This window comes from Martes martes, assembly GCF_963455335.1.
Source record: "Martes martes genome assembly, chromosome: 15".
Classification (NCBI taxonomy): Eukaryota; Metazoa; Chordata; class Mammalia; order Carnivora; family Mustelidae; genus Martes; species Martes martes.
The window spans coordinates 27,897,863-27,915,667 of NC_137903.1; the positions used below are offsets into that span (position 1 = coordinate 27,897,863).

Genomic DNA, 17,805 nt, shown 5'->3' on the forward strand with positions numbered 1-17,805 from the left:
AGGCTTCCCGCTGAGGAGAGAGCCTGATGCGGGGTTTGATCCCAGGACCCTGGGGTCATGACCTGAGCTGAAGGCAGAGGCTTTAACCCACTGAGCCACCCAGGCGCCCCTCATTTTATTCATTTTGAGAGAGACAGCAAAAGCAGGAGCAGGAGGGAGAGGAAGAGGAAGAGGGAGAGGCAGGTTCCCCACTGAGCAGGGAGTCCGACCTGGGGCTCCATCCCAGGACCCTGGGATCATAACCTGAGCTGAAGGCAGATGCTTCACCAACCGAGCCACCCAGGCGCCTTTATTTTTCTTGCAGTTCTGAACACAGAGCACGGAAGGACAAGGCGGCAAGAGAACCTACATGAGACATCTGAAAGTCCTTCTTGCCCAGATGCAGGAGGAATCCTCTGCTTTGAAGCACTTGAGTTAGAGCCTAAGCTCCCAAGACCACCCAACTCATCTCTCAAGTAGAGAGCTCTGCAGGCAAAGAAATGACACGAAGGCTTTGGGGGACCAGGCTTTGGGGTCTTGGAGGATGGGGCAACGTGGGGGTCAATGGCAGAGTGGGGAGTCCAGCTGTCCTTGGCTCCAACCAGCTGCCTCTCCTGGCTGCCCAGCTCCCAGAGCCAAGGGCGCCGTTTGCAGAAAGGGGGCGGGAGGCTTGCGGTTTCTCGGAGGCTTTGATTTATTGCCTAATGCAGGCAAAGAAGAAAGAGGAGGCTCATCTCTAAGCCAGAGTCTTAGGAACGGGACAGGAGTCTCACATCTTCTGAAGGCCCAGCAAGCAGAGCCCGCGCTCTAATCCCAGCTGCAGGCCTGAGCCTGCCACTGGGCACAGACACGCCACTGAGCAGGCTGCCTATGCTCTGCGTCTGGCTCGGGATGCCTCCCCACACCCCAGGGCAGCGATGTTGATGGGGATCAAGACAGACCAAGAGGAGAACCAGGAAGGAGGAGAAGTGAGAGGTGGGGCACAGAGGGGCAAAGTGAGGGAAAGCAAGGGCTGGGAGACAGAGAAGGGGAAGACAGGAGAGAGACCGGGAGACCAAGGCTAGAGAGAACCCACAGGACCTGCAGGCACTGCAGAAGGGAAGGGAAGAACAAGAGCCTGGGACAGCCTGGGAGTCAGACTTGGAGGCAAAAGATCCAGAGAGAGGCGAAGGGCCAGAGGGGTTCTAATACCAGGAACATGAAAAGGAAGAAAGTGCTTAGCCATGGACCATGGACTGCTGACCCCCTAAAAGCCTGAAGCTCACAGGCCAAGGGGCCAAGGCCATTGCTAGCCCATAAACATCTCTGAGCACATTCGAAAAAGATATTCCTTTCTAGGTGGCTAGAGACGAGACCCAAGCCAGGCACAGGACTGGATTTCAGCCTCTCCATACCCATTCAGCCAGATGTTCTTGTGCAGTAAACCACCTGCTCAACCATACAAAGAAGATCTGCAGGTCAAGTGAGGACTGAGGGAGCAGCAGAGCTGGGGAATGGCTCACCAGTTTAGGGAAGCTCCAAATACTCATTCTATTGCTCCAGGATCAGCTGTCAAAATTCTCATTTTCTTCTCAAGCCCATCTCTGTGGTGAGGTGCCCTCCCCAGGAACCTCTCCTATCCACTTTCAGACCCCATGCATCCACTTCCCCCTATGGCCTTTTATCCTCACTCCTCATAAGAACATTAGGGAAGCCTCGGGGGAGACCAATCACCTTGGTTGAAACAAAGTGAGCCATGGATGGGGATGGAAGGAGATGGTGCCTCAGTTTCCCCTTCTCTAAAATGGGCCATCAGTTCAATAACAAGCGGGTAAGTTTGTGCACTAACACAAGGTCCTCTCCAATTCTCACTTTCCTTTTGCTTTAAAGGAAAGATAAAGGAAGCTGGATGACGAAGCCAGGAAACAGAGGATAGCGAAATATTTACCGTGGAAATGGGGACTCAGGGCCGTAGGTGCAGGGACTAAGGTTGGGTCTCAGGAGGAAAAATGGCCAAGGAAATCCAATCTGGATTCCTCCTCTCCTGGTCCAAGAGATCTCATGAGGGGAGAGCAAAGACCTGCCTCTCTGGTCATTATTCACATTATGGGAAAAAAAAAAAAAAAGATACTTGACTTCCATGGAGGGTTGCCGTAACTATCAGCTGCAATGAAATGTTTACAAGTCAGAATGTCTGTTATAGAAAATGTGAAGACAAAGAAATGCAAATCACAATTAAAATGAAAAGTAAAGATGAGGGAATAAGCAAGCCAGTGACAAACCAAGACCTGGCTTACAAATCCGTGACCTGCCCACAGTTCTCGGGGTTGCACCTCTGGGGAAAACGGGTAAGACTTATACTTACAGGATTTTCAGGCTGTAGAGGCCAGAGAACGCTTGTCCCGGGATGTGTGAGAGATGGTTCCCCGAGAGACGCCTGTGAACCAAGGAAAAGTGTCAGTGATGTCAGCAGGGAACCCAAATGGGAGGAGTGGGGGACCCCCCCATTAATCAGCATCTTGGGATTTGGGAGGGAGGATGGGGTGATAACCACCATTTACTGATATCGCCAATGTGTTCATTGCTTCATGCCCATTTTCACTTAACTCGTACAATAACCCTGTCAGGTGCCTAGAATTCTCTCCAAATTTCAAAGGAAGAATCGGAGGCTCCGAGAGAAGGTCAAGTCACTTCCCCTATAGGAGACAGAGACAGGCAATGACCGAGCTTGGTGGTGTCAGCTAGACCTGATTCACTTCTAGGCTCTGGTCCGCCCTGCAGCACCACGTCCTCTCCCCAGTTAACCTGGATGACTCACATGCTGCCCTCAACTGCCGAGCTGCTCTGCATCCTGTCACTGGGGGGAGGCCGGGTACACACAGGGTGGGACCATGTCTCCCCATGCCCTCAATTACACAGCTAACCCCCGCTAATCCAGGAGGGTTAGGAAATGGGCTTTTAGAATTAGTTCAACATCCGGGTCTAATGAAGCGTCTCCACGCTTGTCATGGGGCGATTGCCAGTTCTAAAGGGGAGCAAATGTGACAGAATATCCTTAACGCCCAAACCAGAATGAGTGGCGTCGAACAGTGGCTGATGCAGGAGGCTCTCGGGATCTCCCAAGTCCCCCACATTATGACGTCCTTTGGTTCCTACTGGGAGGCTGTGGGTGTACAGGCTGGGCTGACACACCTCAGAAGCTGTTGTTCCTTCTTTCTCTCTCTCTCTCTTTTTAAGATTTTATTTATTTATTTGACAGAGAGAGACACAGTGAGAGAGGGAACACAAGCAGGGGGAGTGGTAGAGGGAGAAGCAGGCTTCCCTCTGAGCAGGGAGGCTGATGCCAGGCTCAAGCCCGGGACTCTGGGATCATGACCTGAGCCAAAGGCAGTCGCTTAACGCCTGAGCCACCCAGGCGCCCCAGGTTGTTTTCGTTTTAAAAAATCTATCTTTAGGGGTGCCTGGGTGGCTCAGAGGATTAAAGCCTCTGCCTTTGGCTCAGGTTGTGATCCCAGGGTCCTGGGATCGAGCCCTGCATTGGGCTCTCTGCTCAGCGGGGAGTCTGTTTCCTTTCTCTCTCTGCCTGCCTCTCTGCCTACTTGTGATCTCTGCCTGCCAAATAAATAAATAAAATCTTTTTTTAAAAAAATCTATCTTTAGGGACGCCTGGGTGGCTCAGTTGGTTAAGCGGCTGCCTTCGGCTCGGGTCGTGATCCCAGCGTCCTGGGATCGAGTCCCACCTCGGGCTCCTTGCTTGGCGGGGAGCCTGCTTCTCCCTCTGCCTCTGCCTGTGCTCGCTCACTCTCCCTCTCTCTCTCTCTGACAAATAAATAAATAAAATTTTAAATAAATAAATAAATAAATAAATCTACCTTTAATAAGAATCTTTCCATGCGCCATGGAAAGATCCTTTAGATGGAACCTTTAAAAGGGGCCCGGCCCCTTCTCAGGGACAGAAGATGGAAGGTGAGCCTTGCGTTCTCAGACTGTGCCGTGGGTGTCATGTGCTCCAGCGTCTCAGCGTTCCCGCCTGCTTCTACTCGCACCCACGCTGTGGCACCTTCACCTCAGAGGGCCCCTTGCTGCTTCCAATTCTGTCACTTCCTCTGAGCACTGGCTTAACACTCCTCCTCCAGGAAGGATTCCCCATCCACAGGCTAGAGCTTCCCCACCCCTGCACCCTGACCACTTCCTAACACAGATTCCCCTGCTCACCTGCTGGGACACAGCTCTAATGCCTCACCTAGAAGCTCCCTGAATTTCTATCTTGTTTTCCCCCCAGAGCACCTTGAGCTTGTCTTTCACACAGAGGGGGAGCTCAGTAAGTATGGGGTCTAGAAAACCCAGCCATGGCCCTGGGGTTGACCTGGGGGTTGACCAAATCCTAACTCCAGCAGGGGCAGGCTGACCACATCTTGGGGGTGCACTGTATAGGGTGGAGATGGGGGATCAGTTAGGGCAGCAGCAGGGCCAGGGGTGGGGTGGAATTGTGAATGTTCTCAGGGCCAGGCGCCCATGCCTTGTGCAGTTTAAGCAAAGCTTAGTAGAACCCTGAGTATCAATAGTGGTGCAAAACCAAGAAAAAGCAGGCTGGGGACAAGGGTTGGAGGACAGAAACAGGGCTGGGACAAATGCAAGGATTGGGAGCAGAGTGACCTGGCTTCCGCAAGCAGACAGGCCAGGCACCCTAACCGAAGAGATCATTGATTCATGAGCACCCGTGGAGTCTGAGGCCAGCCCCAAGGACTGCAGAGGGAAAGCAATGGCCATTATGGGAAGGCATTAACCAGGGAAGACTTGTGGAGGTAGTAGCGGGCCTATGTATTTGCCAGTGATAGAGGAATGGTTTGTGCTTGAGATGATGGGCACTGGTTGGAGGGGAAGTCTCCAGCTCAAATGCGGAAGGGGAAACCAGGATAGTGAACATGACTGGCCTCAATGGGGCAAACCTGACCAGGTAGGTTTAGGCCAGGCTGGGAGAGGCCTTAGGAGTGAATCTTTGGGGGGGGGGGGGGTGGCACCTGGGGTGGCTCAGTTGCTAAGCATCTGCCTTTGGCTCAGGTCATGGTCCCCGGGGCCTGGGATCAAGCCCCCACACTGGGCTCCCTGCCCAGCGCCAGCTTCTCCATCCCCCACTCCCCCTGCTTGTGTTGCCTCTCTCACTCTGTCTCCCTCTGTCAAATAAATAAATAAAATATTAAAAAAAAAAAAAAAGAAGAAGCAGCAGAAGCAGAAGAAGAAGTGGATCTTTGGGGCACTGGGGACCCAGAGAAGGTTCTTGAGCTGGGGAGATGCCCCCCGACGATGGCAGAGTGTATTTGAGAGGAGGCTGGTGCGGTGGAAATAGAGAGCAAGGCGTGAAGGTAAGAGAAACTGCAGAGAAAGAACCACCGGGACAGGGGGGTGGCTAGTAGCTGGACGCAGGGATGGGAGCAGGTCAAAGATGACCCCCATGAAGAGAAGCCACCATTGACAGAGGGGAAGCTGCAGGTAAGAGCTGGCCTCAGGGAGGGCCAAGAGCCAGATTTCAGAGTCCTATACCACGTGGTCCCACACAGCACCTGGGATTCAGCCCAGGTGTCAGCTGAATACCTTACTAGCAAGAACAGCTTCCCACTCCCTTCCCTTTGAGTTCCAGCCCTCCTCTTGGGGGAGCCCTAGCTCCTACAGCGATCAGTGGTCCCGCAGCTTTGCCCCTGAATCCCATGAAGCATCTACTCACAGCTCCTCCAGGAAGCGCAGGTGGTGGAAGAGGCCAGGCTGCAGCTCCGTGAGGTTGTTCATGCTCAGGTCTCTGCATGGAGAGAAAATGGGAAGGGAGCTGTGAGCCGCCCATTAGTCCCAATCCGTGCTGTCCAGGTCCAGACACCCACAGAGAGCGCCAGCCGTTCCCGCAGCACACCCAACACACATACACGCCGTGCCGTCGAATTCCAAAGCCAGCCTGGCAGGAGCAGGGGCAGTCTCTAAGAGTGAGCACTGGGCTGGGAGTCAGGCCTTCCAGGGCCATATGTGTGCATTCCCTCCATGGTTTCCAACTTTGCCCTCTGCCTTTCTCCTCCCTCAGCCAGACTCCCCCAAGAATGACTGTGGTTGGGACTATGAAGGAAGCTGACTTCCCTATAATGGGAGAAGCTAGAGAATCATCCGCAGAGTTTCAGAGCATGAGGGGAGGGGTCACTTAATACAAGTGATACCTCATGCATTCTTTTTACCAAAGAGGAATCTGAAGCCTAGAGATCGCTGCCATTATGCTCTGTGGAGCCAGTTCGTGCATATCCGTGCACTGGTGCGCCCATCCCTGCAATGGCCACGTGGAATCACCCTATTATTCAATCCCAGAACCAGCGGAATTTCACTGCCCTCTGTGTTCTCTGCCAGTCGCTTTCCTGTTGGTTTTCCTCCCGTACACTCCTGCTACCAGAGGACCTCCAACATGTCCCCAAAGATGCCTAGCTTCTCGATGCACATCCTGATTCCTCCAAGGACTCCTACTTTGGATCATTCCAACTTTCCCATATCCCGTGATAGACCCAGTGGGTGGTTTCAGGGTCACTGTCCTCTAAAGATACCTCAACACAAAAGAACCACAATATTAACAGCCGACACTTACAAGGCCTACTCTGTCAGTCACTGGCTAATCTTTAACCAAATAATTCCATGTAATTCTCACAACACCCCCAAGGTAGATTCCTTTGTCCTCTCCATTTCACATTCAAGAAAACAAAGAGGAAAAAAACATTGGGCTTTGGAGTCAAAAGGTCCTGAGGTCAACTCTGTCTTCTACTCACTTATCAGACCTTGGGCTCTGATGACCGTCAGTATCCTCATCCATAAAAATGGGATGAAAAACACCAAACTCCTAAGGGCTTTATAAACGAGCCAATGCTTACAGACTGCCTAACAAATAGTATACACGGTATTTGCTTTCTTCCTGCCACCTGCCCCTCGGTGACCTGTGGGCAAGTGTCCTAGCCCAACAGGCCCGGGAGCTCAGTGGGCAGGAGTTGGGGCTTTCATTGCTTGGTCCTGTACTGTGCTAGCATTTCCTTCTCCGCTTGTGTCTGGGTGAGCAATGGCGTCTCAAGATTTCATGTGTGTGCGTCTCACGCATTTGGGTTCCATCCTATTTCAAACTCTTAACAGCTGCTTCCTGCCTCTGCCAGCACCCTCCCTTAAGGGTCTAGAGGTGGGTCCAAACTAGACCACCAGATGGCTGGGCACCACCCCCAGGCCTGCCTGCAGCTTTCTCCCTTCCTTAGGAATGCACTTTTGCTGTCAAACCTGAGTGTCTCCCTTTTCCCCCAAGAAATGAGTGTGCTTTATGTGGACGCTCAGAAAGGCAGGCTAGAGATGATGGGGAAATGTGTGCTTGGGAGCCCAGTTCCAATCTATAAAAAGACTGTTTAGTCTCAAATGTTTTATCTTTGATAAAGCTTAGACTCTGGACGCCATGTCCTCTAAAGAAGGAAGACATTCCGTTCAGAGAAGAGCCAAGGAACTGGCCTGCTGAACTCAGGGATGCTTCTTGTCCACAGCTCCCTCTCTGCTCCATGTGGGGACAGGAGGGTCATCCCTGGGCCTGTCCCATCCAGAAGAGGGCTAGGCAGAAGCAGGGATGGGGGGGCAGCTGGTGTGCTGATGGCCATGGTTTAAGGAGCAGAACCAAGAGAGTTCGCTGATGGATTTCATGTCAGAGTTTGGTTCTCGGGATGTATCTAGGCCCCACTAGCCTGGGCTTCCGGTGGAGAGGTGAAGACGCAGGGGTGCACAGAACTGTGGCAGGGGAAGGAATGTCAAGACCCAGAGAACCTGCGTCTGACTGGACTCCTCCCCTTTGAGTTCTGGGCCTGGCTCATTCTCAGCCAGGCAGGGAGGCACAAGGTGCCCCAAAAACGATTACCTCTAAATATTTACCCTGTGCATTTCTGGACGTGTCTCCACAGGAACGGCAGCGGGAGTTCAAGGAGCACACGGGGCATGTGACTCAGACCTCATCACTCAGCTGTCCCTCCAGGGGCCGCACCTCAGAGGCTCTGATGTGGCTCCATGCCCCCACCCCACTCCCTCCGCCCCCCCACCCTGACTAGCGGCCTCATTGTTCTCCCCTGGGGAGGAGGGGGCCTGGACCCCCCAGCCCGCCCCCACATCCTGCCCAAGACAACACACAGCCCAGCTGCAGGGCTCGGTAAGGAGGGGCTCCGGAGGGTGGATTTCCAATGCTGGGGGTGGGGAGCCCCGTTCAGACCTGGCCCTCTCAAAAAAGGCGAGGGATAGGGCTCATGCCCAGAAAAGGGAGAGGAAGAGGAATGCGTAGAGCCAAGAGAGGGAGGTGCAGGGCAGGTTTCAGAGCTGACATCCTCCAAGCTGATGCCACAGGCCCTGGGAACAGTGGAGGGCCCTGGCAAGAGGCACCAGGCCCTGCTTGGGGGCGGGGTGCACCTGGGCAGTCTCTGGGAGGGAAGCCGCATGCAGGCACTCCAAACACAGGGATCATCCTGGGAAGTGGTGGTTCTGAGACAGTACTTCCCTTGGGGGGGCGGGGCGCGAGGTCAGTTGTCCTTGTGCAAGCCAGCGAGCACATTCAGGATTCAGGCCATGCTTGGACCCAGGACAAAGAAGAGGGCATCCAATCCTGCGGGGCAGGGGAGGATGCTGGCGTTTGCTGGTGGTTGCATCTGCTTGGCTGTATGAACTTGTCAGTATCTACAAGGTGGGGGAGGCCTGTATTGGGGAATACAAGCTCTTGGATATGCCTGTCTTGTAGGGTGCTGGGCACGCATGTGCCATGTGTGAGGACAAGTGCATATCTAGAATGTGCACATTGGACTAGCGCACTGTTAAAAGTCATAAACATTCTCAGAGCATCACATGTTAAAAGATAGAAATTCTTTGGGAGAAACAAACAGCCTCACCCTCACCTCACCCAAGTCTCACTCCTGGGGCTGGAAACCTTTTTTGGCTGTGTGACCTCTGGCGAGCCAGGTTCCTTCTCTTGGCTTCAGGGCTCCTCTCCGGCCTATCTACTGGCGCCAGAAAGGGGCACAGTTCCCTCAGTGACGCTGTCTGGGGGTCCAACTTGTGGCTGAATTAGGCACACGATGCCTGAACTGAAACGCTCCGCTACGATTGCTCTGTGGCCACTGTGAATACACACATGCGCACGTATGCGTATTCACATGCACTACAGGTCGCCTGACCAACTTCCTGGGCATGAGAGCCGACTGGTGTAGTTATACACACACGCGCACACACACACTCAGAAGGGCCCGGCTTCGTTCCATCTCTGCTGTTGTCGGTTTGAAATCCTTAACAAATTCTGAACAGGAGGCACCACATTTTCATGTTGCACTGAGCCCTGCAAATTGCTTCTCTCAATCAAACTGTGGGGGGATCGAGGGGATGGGTTACAACCCCATTCTGAAGTTTTCTTGCAGGACTCAGAGGGGCTATACGTTCTAGCTGGACACAACCATGGAAGGGTGGGGCGGCGGGAGAGGGTCAGTGGGGCGAGGCTGGCAGGAGGGGAGGAAGGGGAGGGGGGCGAGTGAAGAGAGGGGCAGCCCTGGGCACAGGAAGTGGAAGTTTCTGGCTGCACATTAGGAAAATGTTCTCAGAGTTTTACCCTGTGAGGCAACCAGACCACCCAAGGAAGCTGTGTGAGGCAGTAGTGTCACCATGGAGACGAGGAACAGGGTTTGATAAGAGGGAAGATGCTGGGGAACTAAGGGGGACAGACAGCAGCAAGACCCGAAACTGGAGCGGGGGGTGGGGCAATAGGGGACCCTACCCCCTGGCAATCTGGCTGATACCCAAGGGCGCTGGTGAACTTGTTCTGTTTGCATTTTTTCTTTGGGAGAAGAAATAGAGAAAGGCAAAGCCCTTAGGCTCTGCTGGGACTGGCCTGGGAGGACTGTTCCCACCTGGCTGGAGAAGAAGCCTGGGAAACAGGACCCCTTCGACACTGTCTCCACCTGGAGCTAAGATTGCCCATCTCTGCAGCCAGGAAAAGGGCAGTTAGAGTGAGTAGGAGATAAGCCCCTGTCCCCAGGCATGACGCCCCAAGGTCACCTCCTCCACGAGACCCTGCCCAGCCCCTGGAGGCAGAGCTGGTGTGGTGTCCTCTGGGTACCTACAATATTCTGTACACGCTCCCTCAGCGATGATGGTTGAGCTCCTGCTATGTATCTAGTGCTGTACCCACCTTCATTATTACACCAGCACAAGGCTAATTAGCTGCATGACTCTGGTCATGCCACTTGACATTAAGCCTCCATTTTCCCTTCTGTAAAATAGGGATAATAACAGTACTTACCCCACACTAGTTGTAGCAATAATTATACGAGTTACTAAATGTAAAACAAACATAGTGCTTAATAGATCTTATTAATATTATACTCATCTAACTAAATTATAACGATTAGTATGTAATGACCCATACGACTATGAGTTCAAGGTGAGGACTTAATCTTAGACCTCTCTGTATCCTCCAGTCCTAGTGGGATACCTGGCAAATAGGGGTGTGCAATAGACATGCAAATGAATGTATTACTGGAGATCGATGATCCTGCCTGCCTTGGCTTCTCTTCCTGCGGCCGACAACCCTTGCTCCTAGGAAGTTCTTCCTGTTGTCTAATTTGAGTTTCTCCCAATGAAACCTAGAAAAGAACCTAGTCAGTGCTTAGTTCCAGTCTGGTGCGCAACCCATGGGGCCTGTTGATAACAATGTTCACTCGTCTCTCCATCCAGCATCATCTAGAGAAGGTAAAAGTGAGGTCATCCTCTGAAGGGTCCCTTGAAGCACCTACCGTGAAGCTTCAGGTTTCTTTTTGGCCTTTTCCTCTGAGGGCAACAGTCTCTGGTTAGGGCCTAATGTGCTGCCACAACATCCCTTCCCCACAAGGGCCAGGCCAGGCCTGGCGCATTTCCTGCTATGATGGGAGACAGCTTCGGGGTTGACAGGGAACAGGATGAGCCAGAGTAAAAATTGTCCAGTGACGGGGATTGGGGAGTCCCTCCCACTGAAAAGGGCCAGTAGACAGCCTGGCTGCCCCAGGAACCATCTGGCATTCAGAAAACACTTGCTGAATTCCTCGGTCAACAAGAGAGGCAGGTGACAGGGGAAAGGGGAAAGAATGTGGAATCTGGAATCAGAGAAGCTGGTTCAATGAGGCCAATACCAAGGTTCTCCCCCACCCCCGCCACAATCCCTACAGATCATTCTTTCCTGACTGGCTGCAGTGTGCCCAGCTTAGGGCTAGGCATCCCGGGAGGGAGACAAAGCACAGGGAAGGGTCTGGGCCCTCCAAGAGTTTATAGTGTTGCTGGGGAAGGATTGTTTACTCACAGAGTAGCAACGAAAACCCACATATGTATTCTGCTTTGTGGTTTACAAGTGGCTCCTGCAACCACTATCCCAATTAAGTTCTGAGCTGTGTGTCTAGACTCAAGACTAAAACAGAGGCTCAGAAGGGGGAAAGGGGAAACCATCATGGCTTCCTGGGACAGAAACGAGGGTGGGATGTTTATGAGACATGAGTAGCTTACAGAACTGAGTTCGGAGTGGAAAGCACCCAGCGAACACCCCATGTTACGCAGTGGGGGAGGGGGTTTGTCGGCACAGTGGATGGGACTGGCCATTCACCGCAGGGCTGTTAGCAACCCTGAGCTCGCTCCTTGGTGCTGGTAGCATCTCCTCGTTGTTGTGACCATCCAAAACACCCCATGCATTTCCAAACACCCCCGAATGAAAGGTGCTTTCCTCTTCCTGCACTCAATCAGTTTACAAGCAAGGAAACAGATCCAAAGCCGGACAAAGTGATCTAACATCACATAGCAAGTTGATGGCAGTGAGAATGAGGTCTCCTAAACCCCAGGGCAATGCTCTTGCCACCTTACCACATTGATCTTGGGATTTCTAAAGCAGCTTCCCCTGCCCAGCTGATTCCCCTATAGATGGCATGACCTTATCAGAGATGATGTGGTACCAGCTGTCTTCTTTGAGATTCTAAGCACACTAGTTGGCACAAAGTTCTCTTGGGTTTTTGCAATTTTCCCAGATTTCCAAACAAGGGAGAGTACTGCAATCAGGATAAAATGTATCTGTCTTCACAAGGCAGCGGGGACACATTCTCTTAGGCTTTGCACAAAGTCTTACGTGAGAACAATGCTGTGGTTTTCAATACAAGTAGTGTTGCTTCATTGTTTTATGTCCCAGCTCCCCGTTTGTAACAAGCACGTTTTCCAGCCTGCCTGGAGGTGCAGGAGGGTGTGGAATGGAGGGACATAGCAGACAGCATACGAGAAGCTGGAGGGGTGGCCGGGGTGGGCATGGCCCCCTAGACTTGGGGTTCATTTGTAAGGGGAAAGAAAATCCCCAGTGGTTGCTCCCCAAAACTGAGGCTTGCACAAGAAAGAGAACCAGGGAGAGCCAGGACACCCAGAGCACTCTCAGGTGATCCAGTTCATTAAGGCAGGGCAGGGAGAGATAAGGGTGAGGGAAGGAGACTTTCTTAGAAGTCAGGTGAGAGAAAAGTACAAGGGTTTTTTTGTTTTTTGTTTTTGTTTTTGTTTTAAGCCCTGGATTAAAAGACCACAGAAGTCAGGGAAAGTCACTCCTGGGTATCATGATACTTCATCTGTGTGGCATGGGTCTCAAGTTCTGATGGCAGAGAGAGAAGGCCAAGGAGGGAGGCGGCCCAGGAGAGGTCCCTCCCATTCGAAGATGTTAGATCTGGGAAAACGCATTTTGGGGCGATCAGAACCAAACTCAGACCAAACTCTATGGCTCTGCCTTCTTCTTGCTGAACAAAGGAGGGGGAATCCGACAGCAATAGCATGTCAAAGGTGTGGGTGCCTGGGCAGAGCAAAGAAGGGGACAGGCACTGGGGATAGATTTGGAGTTCTGGGCTGGGCTCTGACCCTCAGTTCTGCAGGAGAATCCCTTTGTGAGGGAGTCAGGCTCATCCCAGGCTAAGGGACATCTCTGGCTCTGTGGGGCAAAGTGGCTAAGCTGGGGTAGCCCCCAGTGTCCCTGAATTCCTGTCAGAAGTGTTACAACAGGTCAGGTGCAAGTGCTCCTTCCACCCCAGGCAATTAGTCATGACCCTCAGAGAACTCGCACTGGACGGTCAAGAGTTGGGCCAGTGGGAGCTGACCCTCTGTCCGTGCCCAGAGCCAGGCGAAGGCCCTCATGAGCGAAGCATGGCCCAGGGATTGCGTAATATGTGTATGCATGTGCTTCTCCCCCACGGCCAAGCCATGCCACCTACAGGTGGAGAAGTTAAAAGGGACCCAGGCGTCCTAGGCCCAGGCAGGGTGGTTTGAGAACAGCCCGTGAACGTGAAGGGACAGAGGCTCTGGAAGCTGGGAAGGATGGGGTCTGGACTCCCTTCTCTCCTCTCTTTCTCCTGAGAGGCAGCATAGACCTCCACGGTCCAGTGCAGTAGCCAACACCCATGTATGACTATTTCAATTTAAGTTCACTAAAATGAAGTCCAATTAAAAAATGAGTTCCTCGGGGCACCTGGGTGGCTCAGTGGGTTAAGCCTCTGCCTTTGGCTCAGGTCATGATCTCAGGGTCCTGGGATCGAGCCCCGCATCGGGCTCTCTGCTCAGCAGGGAGCCTGCTTCCTCCTCTCTACCTGCCTCTCTGCCTACTTGTGATCTCTCTCTGTGTCAAACAGAAAAATCTTTAAAAAAAAATAAAAATAAAAAATGAGTTCCTCAACTCCACTAGGCACAGTTCAAGGATCAACAGCTGCACATGGCTAGTGGCTACCACAATGGACAGCGCAGATCTAGAGCACGTCCTTCATCACAGGGACGCTGGACAGCACCAGTAACAGCCTCTGGAGGTGAACCTGTGTTTACTTCCCAGTTCTGCCACTTACTGGCTGTGTGATTTTAAGCAAATTACTTCACCGCTCTCTGCCTCAGTTTCCCCACTGGTAAAGTGCTCAGCCAGTGCCTGGCACAGAGTAAATAAACAACCAGTATGACCCACAAGCACCTCTGCCTCCCTCCACCATTCACTGAGACCCAGCTCAAGTGCCTCCTCCTATAGGAAGCCTCAAGTCTTCATCCACACATTTATTTATCCAGCCATGTGTCATTCAACCAACATTTGCTGAGCACCCACTATATACCAGACACTGGGCTTGCTAGGTGGTGAAGCTATAAAGTCCAATAATGTATGTTCCCTCCCCTCAAGGAACCCAGTCCAGTGGGGACATTGACAAGAGTGGACAATTACAAGCCTGAGTGACAAGTGCTGGGACCGAGAGGCTTGAGGGTCACAGGGCACCTCATCAAGCTCTGGTCTCCCCTCACCTGCCAGCATCTTTTCCAGCCCTCATTCCCACCTCTAACTCCACCTAGAGGGGCATCGTTTCTGTGCACAGAGGTGTATGGGTGTGAACTGTCTGCCCTCTCAGACTTGAAGCACCTCAGAGAGGACGGTGCTGTCCCATTGGAAGAAACCTCCCCAAGGGGAAGAACTATGTGTCTCTCCTCAGACTGGGGAAATCCCTGAGGGTCTGGGTGGGGTGGGGAGCGGAGGGGGCACAGGTGGGAAGGACCAGGGCCGCATGAGAGCTGCAGGTGGGGCCCACTTTGTGCACAGACCACAGCCCAGAGCCCTGTTTGTTTAGCTGAGGCTCCTGGTCCTGCTGCCTTTAGCCTTTATTTCACTGGATAAAGGGACAGGGTGTGTCTGAGTGGAAAACGGAAGAAACGCCCCTCTATTCAGAGTCACATACCTCCTACCCCCACATCCCAGATGGAAGGTTTCCTCTCACATCAGGATCCCTTCCCCTTCCCCACCCAGCAACTCCACTTATCTCCACGGACAAACACACGAGGGAGCCCCGATTGCCACTTTCTCCCACCCCAGCCAGGGAGAGCACCCAGACCCCCAGCGAAAAGGTTTTCAAGCTTGGACCTGGTCCCGGCTTCTACCTGAATCCAGTGGGAAAGAGGAGAAGCTGGAAGTTCAGAGCATGTAATAAAAGCTGCTTCTGCCGAGGCAGACACTGCTTCACAAAGGCTTTACAGACCCATTTTACAGAGGAGACTCAGCAAAACCAAGGTCCCTCTGATGCCAAAGTCCCAAATCGTGTCCAATCTCTGCCTCTCCAGTTCCCCTCCATTTGAATGTCTGTCACAGTTCATAGAGTTCTGGTGCATCCTTGGTATCATTTAATTTGATCCTTTTATCAAGCCAGGGAGTGAAGCATTATTTATTCCCATTTTAAGTGAAGAAACAGAGGCTGGGAAATACCGAGCTACCTCACGTCTATTTACAGTTAATAAGCAGCAACAGAGCCGGCTCGCTCTGTTGAACCCAGCTGCACGCTGAAGCCGAGCCGGGAGCGGGAGCGGGGAGCTGGAAGCCCGTGAGCAGGCGGCAGCTTGGCAGCTGGGTCCCTGAGGGCACCAGCGCTGTGCGGCTGGCCCTGGGGCTGAAGGGCCTGGAAGCCAGGGAGGCAGTGGGCCATTTGCATCTCTGGGAACAATGCAGGGGAATTAGGGCCTTGGGGAGAGCCCCACCCATCTCATCATCCTCAGGTTCTGAGTCCTGCTCTCAGGGGCCCCTGGGAACCAGTGGAACTTTCCAGAACTCAGCTCCCCTCCTCCAAGCCCACCTGGGCACGCCTCTCGGCCACGGGGAGTTCCTGCCACACCCATGTCACAGGCTACCGAGGTCCCCAATGACTGGTGCCCCAGTGACCTACCCTCTTCCCTAACTCCCTACCTATCGGGTTCATCAGATTCGTACAAAGACTAGATGCAAGATCTAGATCTAATATCCCTGCCCAGCCAGAAGTTCTTCCTGAAGTCTAGCCTCACTCCTTCATGCTGCAGTTGGGCTGTACAGAGTTCTGGGCCTTCTGTTAGGGTGTCATAGCTTGTGGGCTCAGGTGTCAGACTGCCCAGAGTTTGTATCTTGGCCCCACTACTTACCAGTTGTTTGACATTGAGCAAGTTACCTTTCCTCTTTGGGCTTTAGTTTCTGCATCTCTAACAGGTTATGTAATGGTTCCTCTTACGGGAATTGCGAGGGTTACATGGGACAATTCTTGTGTGTCGGGGGTTGTTGCTGGCCTCCCAAGTGGCATGAATGCCAGTTAACATCCCTCCCCTCCCCTGCATTCAACCCCTAGAGCCCCTCCTGGAGAAGCAGCACAGTAGGGTCACAACAGAAATGGGGTAGGGAGGCAGAGGGGAGGGGAAGAGAAGGGAGGGGAGGGCGTTCTGGGTCAGCCCTGCCCTTAGGAGGCACCAGCTGCTACTTCTCCCTGCTGCTTCCAAGAGAGTGCCACCTGCCCCAGCCCTGATCTTCGCATCCTTTGATCTTCTGATCTCTGGCCAGGGTCCCCCAGCCAAAGGCATTCCTGTCTCCCAGGCCTCCTCCAAGGAAGAGCAAAGGGCTGGGCTCCGGCCCCTTCTCCCAGGCTCCTCTCTCCTCCCTGTGGGGGGTGTGTGTGTGTATGTGTGTGTGTGTGTGTGTGTGTGTAACCAGGACTGCCACAGAAGCCCTGGGACAAGGTAACAGTCAGGTTCCCTCTCAGGTACTGGTGTCTGGGGGAGAGGGACATAGAGAAAGGCTGGTCACTGGACTGCCAGTGGGCATAGTGGCCTGGGCTGGGCCAGGCAGAGGCACCTTCTGGAATGAATGGTACCTTCAGCCTCAGTTCCTTGTTCTGAGTGCCCTTGCGTGCCGAGCCTCGCTGAGCACTGTAGGAGGCATGTGTGTGCCCGTGTATACAGACAGGGAGGGCCTGTCTGATACATACCTGTACCCCTGGGGCAAATAATACATTACATGTTAATAAAAAAAAAAAAAGATAAGTCTACTTCTTAATCTCTGGACATTGTGAATGTGACCATACTTAAGACGAGGGTCACTGCGGTTATAATTAAGAGAAGGATCTTGAAATGAGGAGAGCATCTTGGTTTAGCTGAATGGGCCCTAAGTCCAATGACAAGTGCCCTTATGAGACATACACAGAGAAGAAAGTGATGTGGAGACAGAGACAGAGATTGGAGTGACGTGGCCACAGGCTAGAAGAGATGCATGGTGGATTTTTCCCTAGAGCCTCTGTCTTGAGTGGAGCCCTGCTGCCATCTTGATTTTGGACTTCCGGCCTCCAGCACAATTCTCCAGAGAATCAATTCCTGTTGTTTTAAGACACCTAGTTCATGCTACTTCGTCATAGAAACCACTGGAAAGTATACAGTAAGTAGTCGGATGGGTCTCAGCATACTGAGGGTCCTTGAGGCCCTACGGCAGGCTCCCCCTGCCCCGGTCCTCTCCTTACCCTCTACCACTGGCCCCCCACCTGAGAGGACCAGACCAAGCTGATGAGCCATCCCACATTCAGCTAAGAAACTCATTCTCCCCCTGGAAACTCCCCCCGGATCTATGACCAAGCAATTCCACTCCTGGATGTATAACCAACAGAAACACACCCAGAAGCTCACCAAACAACCATACAAAACTCCCCACGGCGGTACTACCCACAATGCCCCCAAACTGGGACGTGTCCAAGGCACGTCAGCAGTAGAATGGATAGACTGTGTTGTGTTCTCCTGAAGTGAGTCTGCGCAGCAATGAGCGAGAGTGAGCCACGGCCGCCAGCAAGGGCGTAGTATGGACATAGACTTCAACACAGCGAGGGAAAGAAGCCATACATAAAATAGCACCCCGTTTATATAAAGTGCAAAACAAAGGCAAAAATGTTGTTAGAAATCATGGGAGTGGTTACCCTTGCGGGGGGGTGGGCGGGTGGGTGGGTGGGAGGTAGTGCCTAGAAGAAGGCATGGTGCATGGAGGATTTCTAGGAA

At 52.8% G+C, this 17,805-nt stretch overlaps 1 protein-coding gene across 2 annotated transcripts in view; it reads right to left on the bottom strand.

Annotated features, from left to right (window-relative positions):
• The window catches only part of LGR6 (leucine rich repeat containing G protein-coupled receptor 6), a gene marked incomplete at both ends in the record, with an annotated part of 116,406 nt that overhangs the window by 84,044 nt on the left and 14,557 nt on the right, over nucleotides 1-17,805 (bottom strand). Inside the window, 2 exons of one of the 2 annotated variants that reach the window (XM_080823981.1) lie at nucleotides 2,324-2,395; nucleotides 5,681-5,752. In XM_080823981.1, coding sequence (XP_080680107.1) covers nucleotides 2,324-2,395; nucleotides 5,681-5,752 — 144 coding nt within the window. Of the gene's footprint in view, nucleotides 1-2,323; nucleotides 2,396-5,680; nucleotides 5,753-17,805 lie in introns of those variants that run through there. The other variant, XM_080823982.1, reaches the window with a different exon arrangement.